Source organism: Eschrichtius robustus, chromosome 7 (assembly GCF_028021215.1).
Source record: "Eschrichtius robustus isolate mEscRob2 chromosome 7, mEscRob2.pri, whole genome shotgun sequence".
Taxonomy (NCBI): Eukaryota; Metazoa; Chordata; class Mammalia; order Artiodactyla; family Eschrichtiidae; genus Eschrichtius; species Eschrichtius robustus.
This window is the reverse complement of record NC_090830.1, coordinates 112,629,719-112,641,064: the sequence shown is the minus strand read 5'-3', so window position 1 is coordinate 112,641,064 and position 11,346 is coordinate 112,629,719. Positions and strand designations below refer to the sequence as shown.

At 47.0% G+C, this 11,346-nt stretch overlaps 1 protein-coding gene across 2 annotated transcripts; it reads right to left on the bottom strand.

Moving 5' to 3' along the window:
• Positions 1 to 501: 501 nt before the first annotated feature.
• On the bottom strand, positions 502 to 10,869 carry NOLC1 (nucleolar and coiled-body phosphoprotein 1). Of its 2 annotated transcripts, none has more exons than XM_068548441.1 (13): positions 10,698 to 10,869; positions 8,451 to 8,506; positions 8,197 to 8,336; positions 7,970 to 8,100; positions 7,393 to 7,558; positions 6,027 to 6,157; positions 5,753 to 5,897; positions 5,308 to 5,436; positions 4,926 to 5,036; positions 4,189 to 4,833; positions 3,900 to 4,006; positions 3,634 to 3,726; positions 502 to 3,454 (listed from the first exon to the last, which is right to left on the bottom strand). In XM_068548441.1, exons 1-13 carry the CDS (start codon positions 10,815 to 10,817, stop codon positions 3,299 to 3,301), a joined length of 2,130 nt encoding a protein of 709 aa, XP_068404542.1. In that variant the 5' UTR covers positions 10,818 to 10,869; the 3' UTR covers positions 502 to 3,298. The 2 variants fall into 2 exon arrangements, with proteins under 2 accessions (XP_068404542.1, XP_068404541.1); XM_068548440.1 differs by having other exon boundaries at positions 502 to 3,457; positions 10,698 to 10,868.
• Positions 10,870 to 11,346: the final 477 nt, after the last annotated feature.

Below are 11,346 nucleotides of genomic sequence, written 5' to 3'. Positions count from 1 at the left end.
GAGCCCCCAAATACTAAGGTTGAGATACCATGATCTAGTTAATATCCACCTAACAGGGTTGGGCGGCAGTGAGGATATAACCTGTGAAACATAAAGCCACAAAAGGATATTGGAAAGTTTCCTGCTTTGTGTCCATATGAGGTACACTGCAGATGGGCATGAGCCATCATGTGTGTGATTCACTTAACATGTGGATTTCAGCAACACTGCCAGAACCCATCAGCATAGGTAGGAATTCAGGTCCCTGAAACAATGAAATGGGTAAATTAAATGTGGTATATACATACAATGGAATATCATGCAGCCTTGAAAAAGGAAATCCTGCCACGTGTTACAACATGAGTAAACCTTGAGGACATTATGCTAAGTGAAATAAGCCAGTCACAAAAGGACAAATACAGTCTAATTCCACTCATATGAAATATCTAAAGTAGTCAAAATCATAGCAATCTGTTGCAAAACAATGTCAGTACTAACACTAATGAACTATACACTTAAAAGTGGTTAAGATGGCAACTTTAATGTTGTTTTATACCACAATTTTAAAAAACTGAGCATTATCATTTACCCGAGTGGCAACGATCAACTTGGTTAAGTGTTGGCAAGAGGGCAAGCAAAGAGGTACTTTCATAAAGTGTTGTTGGAACTACAAGTTGGTACAATGGTTTTGCAGAGCAATGATGAACAAACGTTAAACGTACACATCCTTTGACCCAACAATCACTCTTAAACTATTCCCTATAAAAGTACCCACATGAATACTCAAAGTCTCACGTATAAAATATTCACTATGGCACTATTTATAATAACAAAACACTAAAACAACCTGAACAGCTACCAATAAGGTACTACTTAAAATAATCTATGCTACTTCCATACAATGGGGTCATTAAAAATGAGCTCCAAAGTTATGAAACACTGCATATAGCAAGCTACTCCATATGTGTGAGGAGAAAGGGGAGAGGATGCATGTAGTAGTACACACAGAGGAACTCCCTGGAAAGAGACAAAAGAATCAAGTCCCAGAAAACGGGGATAAAACGGAAATTTAATTTTTACTTTATACTATTAGATTTAACAAGTACATTTGAAAATGAAAGCATAAGGGGAGGAAAGAAAAATTACCAACTCATTTCTTTTCAGATACTCTTAGATTAGTGGTTTTCAGCTCTGGTTGCTCTTTAGAATCACCTAGGAGCTTTAAAAAATCTTAACTCCCAGAATCCACCAGAGAGCACCAGGATCTGATTCAACCGATCAGCAGATGGGTCCCTGGGTATCAGTGTTTTTAAAAGATCCCCAGATAATTCTAATTTTCAGCCAGTGTTGTGAAATCACTGATTTAGGCCAGGGTTTTGCAAACTGTAAAAGGCCAGATAGTAAACATTATATCCTTTGTGGTCACATAAAGTCTGTCACGTTTTTTTTTTTAAAGCCCTTTAAAAAATGTAAAAGCATTCTTAGCTCCTGAGCAACACAAAAACAAGCCATGGACTGGATCTGGCCCATGGGCCATTTTGCCAATCCCCAATTTAGACTACGCACAGGCTGGTCTATTGCCTGGACAAGGCACCATGAGACAAGGTACCATGAGCTAAGGAATAGTCAAGAAGGCTCCACAGTGAACCCACAGGTCTGGGCCCCAGCCCTCCAACTGGCACCCAAGTTGTTCCGAGTGGAGGTGGGAGAGCTTTGGACTCACATTAATAAAACTCCCAAGATACATTATAAACCAGCCAGCTTATTATTTTTTAGTAAGATGTAGAACTTTTACCATGCAGACTGAATACGTATGTCAGCGTGAAGAGCACATTTTCTTCCTAGAGGCAGTGACACAGAAAACCAGGTTATCTGTGGAACCCAAACAAGGGGAAGCTAACCTTAAGTTACACCTCATCCATAAAGCGAGGGCACACTTTCCCAACACAGGGACAGACCAGCCCCAGAGAACTCGGAGAACTCGTTGACTTTCCTCCCAATCTTACTCTGGCTGAGCGCTGCCAACAGTCATCTCCTACAGCTTTATGATCAGACTGCTTGGCCTAAGAGTCATATCTCTGCTCACTGTTTTTTACTGTTACCTCCACTGCTACTGAGAGTCAAGGTTCTGAAGGGGGCACATCAGTTGCTCCCGTGCACCAACTACAAGACACAATAATCCTGTTAGGATGCTCTCCCAACACCACTCTAACTCAAGTATTACCAGATAAAATGCTTTGTAACGATTCTTCTCATCCTCCATTTACAGGTTACCTATAAATTCACCTGAATAATGTAACCTAATTCCTACTGAGGATTAAGGTTTTTAATTATAGGTTTTCTTCTTTCACTTTCTTGATCAGTGATTCCCAACCATGTAGGAGTTAATGAAACTAAGAAACTAATTTTGTGTCACCACTGCTACCAAGACAGAAATACCAAGTGATATGTGCTTTTCAGATTAAATTAATGCTATTTTGTTCTCTAAAATGTAAAAAAATAAGATGTAGCCCTCAATTTAGTATTCGACACTCTTAAGGGTCAAGCCAATCAAAAATTGTCTTTGAACAATAAAAAAGTTTATGCTTTTAAATTAAAAAACATATATTGCAAACATTATGTAATAATAAAATTATAGCAAACGCAATATTCAGACTGACCCCACGGCATTCACACCACACCAGAATTTTGCCTGAAACAAAAGAGTAAATTTTATCCCCCAAAGTAGGTAAGTCCATGCTGGCTGAAAACTTCAGTCCTAGACCCCACGAATGAGGTACATAGTTCATGCTTAACAGATACATACATTAACCATTCTTAACCGCCCCTCACCAGGGCCCTGAGGGGTAGGAAGGATGAAATGTGAACACAAGCACTCCCATAGACAGAATTATCCAATTATAAAAATTCATACATGTGACCTTTACCACATCTTGGAAGATAGCTGATTTTTATCTGTGAACCCACCTCTGAAAACCACAACAAAAATCAGTAAGAAATGATTTAATGTAAAATATACAAATTTCTCAGTATGAGAACTTCCACGAAACAGGGAGAATGACAACTAAAACTATTTTTCTTAAAAAAGAACACTCCCCTTACCTTGTCCTTGCTACCCAACACTCAAAAACAAATCTGTACAAAACCACAAACACAGAAAAGGACCTTAGAGGATGTTACGATGCAAAGCCTTCAGACCTAATCTAAACTGCTCTCCTCACCGAGACCCTCCCCCGATAAAGCTGAGGGTTCCCAGGTCCACTGGGGAAAGTGAGTGGTCTCAGATCATCACCCCTGCTGTGCTACAGATGGTCCACGGTCACTCGCTGTCAAACTTAACAGAATTGACTTGGACAGAGATGGAGCCTCCCCGGTAGCTGCCCCGCTTCTTCTTGGTTTTCTCGTGCCGGAAGGATTTGCCTTTGGTGAACTTCAGAACTTGATTGGCTCGCTCCCCCCAGTCTCCAGTTGCACCCTGCTGGTAAGTAGAGACAGGTGGTTAGCACACAGAAGGACAATGCCAGGGCCCTGTCAGTTTCTTCTCCCTGCTCCAGCCAACCCGAACCCAGAGAACCTCCTACCAACCGGAACCAAAAGCTATCCTCTCTCTCACCCCACCCCCTCAAGAATGGTGAAGACCCTCTCTCTCCTCACCTTGGCGTCAAAGGAATTGTCTGCCACTCGGGCATCCACCTTGATCTCCTCCTCCCTGATCCTTCGGAATGGGGAGGATCCCCTTCGTTCTCCCTAGAGAAGAATGAAGAAGGAAATTGAGGATGGAGTGGTCATGTAACACGAAAGCCCTCCTGAGCTACACCCACAGCACATATGCCAGGCCAGGCAAAGAGCTGTCAAGGTGCTCTGCAATTTTTCTTTCTACTCTAAACGCTGGCTCCTGAGAGGAAAATAAGACAACTTACTTTCTTCCTTTTAGGAAATGTGTTGGGGGTCTGGGGCTTTATCTTCTTGGCTGGAGGAGTCTCTGCCTCCTTAGCAGCCTCATTCTGCTTCCACTTCTTTCCTGAACCTACAAAACAAAAAGCCAGACTCAGGAGACCAGTTTCCTGTCCCTCCTCCCAGGGTCCCACACTGAGGGCCTCCAACTAACTGGAAGCCAGTCACGGGCCTCGGCTCCCTATCCCACCCCAAGAGTAGAGCCCATCCTGATTTGGGGGACAAACCCAGGAGGCAGGTTCTTTGGATACAGACCTGGCTTAGCGACTGCCACTGCTGCCTTTTTCTTGCCCTCCTCCTCCTCGTTGCTGTCCTTGTCTGCTTTTCCATTCTGGGCAGTCAGTGCAGAGGTGCCATTGGCCTTGGGGGTTTGTGGTCTTGGAGTGCCCTTGCCCTTGGGCTTCTCCTCTTCCTCCTCCTCACTGGAGTCCTCAGAGGAAGAAGTGCTGCTGCTCTCGGCCTTTGCTTTCTTCACAGAGGCTGGTTTGGAAGGGGCTACAGTTCCCCCTGCCTTCTGTGGCTTCTTTTTGGCTGGGGGTTTAGGCGTCTTCTCTTCCTCGTCTTCCTCGCTGCTGGAGCTGTCTGAATCAGAGCTGCTGTCCCCACCACCCTGAGAGGCCTGCTTGGCAGGCAAAGAGGGAGCTGCTTTGGCCATCACCTTGGACTTAGGGGTGGCTACATTCTTCTTTGTCTTCTCCTCCTCACTAGAACTGCTCTCCTCCTCACTGGAGGTGCTATCAGCCTTTCTGGTCAGAGGCTTCTGGCCACTGGCTGCAGGCTGCTTGGGAGTTGTAGCTGGCTTAACCGCAGACTGCTTGGGAGTGGCAGCTGGCTTACCTGAGGAATTCTTGGTGGTACTGGCTGGCTTAGCAGGAGCTTCATCCTCAGAACTGTCGGAGTCTAGACAGAGAGAATGGAGTGAGTATCTCCCCAAATCAGACTGAGGGGAGCCCTTGGAGCTCCCACTGCCCTGAGGGCCTCCTATGCCTTACCTGAGCTGTCTGAAGAGCTCTCTGCTGCCTTCTTTGCTGGAGCTGGTTTAGTAGTTGCTTTGGAGATGACTGCCTTAGCTGGGGGTCTCTTTTCTTCCTCAGCACTTGAATCTGGAAAGAACCTATGGCATTAGGCTGGGTCCAGAGTCCCAACCCAACCAGGGGCAATGAAAAGAAGGATGCAGGGAGTTCCCTGGTGGCCTAGTGGTCAGGATTCCAGGCTTTCAGTGCTGTGGCCTGGGTTCAGTCCCTGGCGAGGGAACTGAGATCCCAAAAGCCACACGGCGCAGCCAAAAAAAAAAAGCAGAAGGGACAGAAGCATTTCCCTCCCTACTCCTCATACGCTCCCCAGACCCACTCACCACAGGTGATGATGACTCACCAGACTCGTCGCTGCTGTCCTCACTGCTCTCCACAGGCTGCTGCCTCTCTGCAGCTTTCTTGGGAGCCTGAATTCCCAGGGACTTCTTGGGTGGGGGAACAGAAGGCGGGGGAACTGAACTATAGGGACCTGTTTAAAAGGGACAGTGTGGTGATTTTAAAATATGTACACAAATTCTTTGATACTGCTTCCTTCTAGAAATGGAGCTTAATTCCCTATCCCTTGAGGGTGGGCTAGGATTAGTGACTCATTTCTAACAAATAGACTACGGCAGAGATGATGGCATGCCATTTCTGAGTCTAGGTTATAAAAGGCAACGTGGCTTTCTCCTCTCTCTGGGAGAAGCTGGCTGACACATGCCAAGGTCCACGTGGTGACTGCAGAGGTCCTCCTGCCATTGGGCCCTGGTCACAGTCGTGCAGCTTGACTCCCCGTGTCCAGTCACCTGGTTTTTTCTTCATGGGTTTTTTCTTCTGCTCTTCCTCCTCCTCCTCCTCACTGGAGGAGTCCTCACTGCTGGAACTCTTTTGGGCAGGAGCGGCAGCTGCTTTCACTGGGGCCTTGGCCACAACTTGCTTTTTAGGTACAGTCTGCATCACACAGAGAAAATCAATTACCACAGGAAAATACTGACCCAACCAATCCCGCCATGCAATGGAGACCCCCCAACCACCTCCGTCCCCAGTCCCTTCTTCCCTGGTAGAAATTAAGGCCCATACCTTCTTAGATACGGCTGCTGCCTTCTCCTCCTCCGAGTCATCATCACTGCTGCTGCTGCTACTGCTGCTGCTGCTATTACTACCAGCTGCTTTGCCGTTGACCACTTTAGGTGCTGGCCGAGCTGGTGTACCTAAGAAAAAAGAAATAATGTAAGCGAGTATACAGACAGCTTTCGGATCCGCCATCTGCAGTGGCGCCGCCGTCAAGATGCAGATTTTCATGAAGACCCTGACAGGGAAGACCATCACTCTCAAGGTTGAACCTTCAGATACAATAGAAAATGTAAAGGCCAAGATCCAGGATAAAGAAGGAATCCCTCCTAACCAGCAAAGACTGATCTTTGCTGGCAAGCAACTGGAGGATGGCCATACTTCGTCTGACTACAACATTCAAAAGGAGTCCACCAGGGCTTCCCTGGTGGCGCATTGATTAAGAATCCGCCTGCCAATGCAGGGGACACGGGTTCGAGCTCTGGTCCGGGAAGATCCCACATGCTGCAGAGCAACTAAGCCCGTGCACCACAACTATGACTGCTCACCTAGAGCCCATGCTCCACAACAAGAGAAGCCACTGCAATGAGAAGCCCGCACACCACAACGAAGAGTAGCCCCCACTCGCCGCAACTAGAGAAAGCCCGCATGCAGCAACGGAGACCCAACGCAGCCAAAAATAAACTAAATAAATTTTAAAAAAAAGAAAAAAAGAGTCCATTCATCTGTGTGGAGACTTCGTGATGGTGCTAAGAAAAGGAAGAAGTCTTACACCACTCCCAAGAAGAACAAGCATAAGAGAAAGAAGGCTAAGCTGGCTGTCCTGAAATACTGTAAGGTGGATGAAAATGGCAAAATCAGTAGTCTGCGTCAGGAGTGCCCTTCAGATGAATGCGATGCTGGAGTTTCCACGGCCAGCCACTTTGACAGACACTATTGTGGCAAATGTTGCGCGGAACTATTAGCATGGAACTATTAGCGCGGAACTTAGGAGTCTGTCAATTCTCTTGCCTTTGGAGGAAGCATGAAGGAGAATGCTGTGGTTTACTACATCAAAGGATGAATTTCTTGCCCAATTTCAGGAATAAACCTGTCTTCCAAAAAATGATATGATGCAAATTATTTGAATATGCCCTCTGAAGTCTTTAAAACATGTTTTCCCTCACTGCAGACTATTTCTGTAGTTACTAGTCCCTAACTATAAAACTTTTTACTTACTAGGAAAATGTTTCTTTTTAAAAAAAAATGACACCAGTCAATACCTCTAGTTCAACAACCAGTGCCATTTCACTCCTGTGCTGAATTAAGGAATTTTCACATCAGTCCCCAGGGCAACCTGGTCCCCAGTCCAGCCTCCTAGGAACATAAACAATACCTGGTTTGGCTGGGGCTTTAGCCTGAGCTTTAGCTGCCACGGGTGTTGTCTTTGGCTTCTGGTTCTTTGGCACCTCATCCTCTGAGCTTGAGTCAGAATCAGAATCAGAGCTCTTGGCCTTCTTAGGAGGAGCTTTGACTGTCTTGGCTTGGGGTTTAACTCCCTTCTGTGAGAAAACACACAACCAGGAGAATCAGCAAGAGTTTCAGGGCACCCAAAGGACATCCTAAGGTAGAAAGCTTCCTAGGTGCCTCCTTTTTTAGGCCTTGTCCCTGCCATTTCCTGTCTAGAGTTCCCTGTACCTGTCCACAAAACATATTCTCTTACTCTTGGAGTCCCTGACAGTATCCCAGAGAAACCCAATACTGCCAGGGAAGCAGAACAGGTTGAATTTCCTCTAGATTCAGGGCTCAACTTCAACCTCACATAATCCTTCCCAAACCTCCTACTTCTACAACCTCCCTGAAAAACCATGTAATCACCTGTTATATACCTAACGCCATCAAGCTAAAAGCCAAGATTTTAGTTTCTTCTTTCCAATCCCTTAGCAATCCCTTTCCTTCTCAAAGTTGCAAACCTGGACAGGCTTTTTCTTTTTGTCCTCTTCCTCATCATCACTGGATTCTTCACTGCTGCTGCTGCTCTCTGATGCCTTGACTGCAGCCTTTCCAGGATGCTGAAGCAGACTGGCTCGCTTGGCAGGTACAGCTGAACAAAAGTACAGGTACCAGTAAGAATCAGCCATTTAGCACAGACAGGCTCCAAATCCTTTTCCTGGAACCACAACTCCCTGCTGGGTCTTACCAGCTTTCTTAGCAGGAGGCCCCTGGGCTTTTTCCTCCTCGCTGCTGTCCTCACTGCTGTCACTGGATGAAGTCTTCTTCTTAACCTTCTTAGTCACTGGTCCATTTGCCTGTAACTTCCGCTTTGGGGCCTTGGTGGACCTGTTGAGGTAGATTAGGCTAACTCCTGGGGAATCAGGACCTTCCCAAACCAAAGAACACAGTCCAGCCTACTTGGGGGGAGAAAACAGCCACACTAGCACAGAGAAGACTTACTTGAGCCAGAAACTATAGATGTCCAAGAGGGAAGAGGCATTGGCATCCTGCTGGGTCTGTAAGAGAAAAGAGAGAGAGCAGGGTAAGAAAGTTTTAATTTGATATAAATGTTACATCTCTGTAAGACTTCTCCTACTTGCATAAATTAGGAGAAAAATATTCTATTTATGCACTTCCCAGTTTTTGGTATCAAAAACTTGGGCTATCCCTGTAGTCTCTGGCACCATCTATCTATTCCCCCACCTGTCAATCCTATTTATCAAAGCCTTTAAAAATATGCATTCCCTTTACTCTAACAGTGTACTATCTAAGAATTTATCCTTACCCATGAAACAAACATCTACACAGGAGGATGTTTGCGGCAACATGGTTTATAATTCCAAATCACTGGAAACCATCCTCCAAGAGAAGATTAGTAAAAATCTATGTTACATATTCAGTACAGAATTGCATTCAGCTATTACACTGATTATAGATTATAAGTTGGTGTCCAAAAAAATGGCAAGGCATTACAGTATATACAAAAATACAGGCTCAAAGTTAGATGAGTAGATGTGAAACTCACCTCTGCCAATTATTAACGTGTGACCCTGAGCAAATCACTTAATCTGGGACTTCCCTGGTGGCGCAGTGGTTAAGAATCCACCTGCCAATGCATGGGACATGGGTTCGAGCCCTGGTCCAGGAAGATCCCACATGCCGCAGAGCAACTAAACCCGTGTGCCACAACTACTGAACCTGTGCTCTAGAGCCCTCGAGCCACAACTACTGAGCCTGCGTACCACAACTACTGAAGCCCGCGCACCTACAGCCCATGCTCCACAAGAGAAGCCACCACAATGAGAAGCCCGCGCACCGCAACAAACCAATGCAGCCAAAAATAAATAAATAAATAAAAATTAAAAGAAAAATAAATCATTTAATCTTTCTGAGACTGTTTCCTTCCCTATAAGATAGATGACACTACACATCTTATTAACTTGTTGAGAAGATAAGAAATAATGCATATAAGGGGCTTAGCACCTGGAAATAGCATCTTGCCCTTAGTAAACCCTCCACAGAGATTAGTTTTTTGTCACATAAAAAAGATTTCTGATTCTGAAAGGCCCAATTCCATCCAGCCCACTCTCTTCAGCCTCCCTAACAGTCAAAACAGTTCCAATATGAAAGCAGCTGTATCAGATCACATGGCAGGCTGTCCCAGCTTAAGGCAGCCCTTTCTGAGGCCGATCTGACTCTCAACTTGCGTAGCCTGATTCTACCACAAAGAACAAGCTTATCTTCTTAATCAAAGACTAAGACCGCTAAGGACTACCATACCACTCCACTCTACCCTCAAGGTGTTTTCTCATGCAGTCATGTCTGCTCTCCTTGAGATGTAGATTCCAAACCTTTCACATTCCCGGTCATCTTCCTTTTACTTGTTTTTAGAACATCCTAAGGTACGATAACTAAGATAACAGCTTTCACTCACTGATGCTTCCTGAGCACCAGGCACCGGTATTGCCACTTTGTATATGTACATATCATGTTACTGAAACTCACAAAAATCCTATAAAGTGGATGATGACATCCCCATAGAAGTAGAAACAGATTCAGGGACGTTAAGCAAGCTGCCTGGATCATACATTTCAAAAGTGGCAGAGGCTGTTCCCAAACCTAGACTTGTCTGATGCCAGAAGTCAAAGATTCAAGCCAACAGCTATGCCTGCTTGGCAGAGAGAGCTATGATGCTCAATCCTGCTTCAGCAGAACCCTGCCTCTACTCGTTCATTTTCTTCTTTAATAACAAAAATCCCAGCCTTCATTATTTCTAAAGCAATTTTACTTATTTTTTGAGTCCCGGGTAAATTCGATTGAGAGTTAAGGCCAAGTCACGGTCGGCAACAGCCAACATAAGGCCCAAAGAAAGAACCAGGAGCCTCCACTGCCTCCGGTGGGGCACGACGCTGCCGCCTCGCCGCACTCCGCCAGCCACGTGACCTAGGCCACGAGGTTCCCACGCTGCCACCGCCGCCCCTCTCACCAGAAAAAAAGCAACAAAGCTCAGCGCCACGTAGTGAGACATCGTGGAAGAGACGCCGAGACTCCAGGCTTTCCGGCCACCGTCGAGAGCTCGGCACAAAGGCCTGGCAGACACTGGGCTGGCGGACCCCACAGACCTCCCTACCTGCAAACCTAAGCATGTCAGGGCCCGGAGCCCTGTGGTCATCCCACCCCCGCCCATGAATCATGCCCGGGACTCACAGCGCCTGTTGCCTTGGCGAACTTATTGGCCACGTCCGAGAGCTGGTTATCGCGCAGAAAGCCGAGCACGAGGGGATACAGGTCGCTGGGAACCACGCGGCGCAAGCCGGAGTCCGCCATCCTCTCGGCAGTACGCGTCACTACCGTTGCCGACGCACGCGACTCAGGAACCCGGAAGAGGAGGGGTAGGGGCGGACCCCCGTGACGCCACAGCGCCTCGCGGGGCACGGCGGAAGGGGCGGGCGCACTCCGCAGAGCAGCCCCGCCCACACCTCGGAGACAGGGTAAAGGCGAAACCTACTAACGCTTTCCGGTCCCGCGAGTGTCGCCATCTTGGTAAGGGCGGAGCCCGCCGGTCCGCTTTGTGAAGGCGGAACCCTGACGTCAGGGGTCACGCCCTCAGCGGCGGCGGGAAAACTTCGGACTTCCCGCGCCCTGCCTTTTTGATGGAGCCACCTTTTCTCAGTGCTGCGGTTACCCGCGCCCCTGGCATCTGGATGCCAGAGTAATGAGTGGGCCGGCGGGCCCGAGCTGACCTTGAATTCCTCTAAACTTGGTCACATGATCTCCCAACTTACCCTATTCGCGCTGCCCGTGGATTCCCACTCTTCATCTTCACTGCCTCCAACACCCTGGGAGGCCCTTTCTC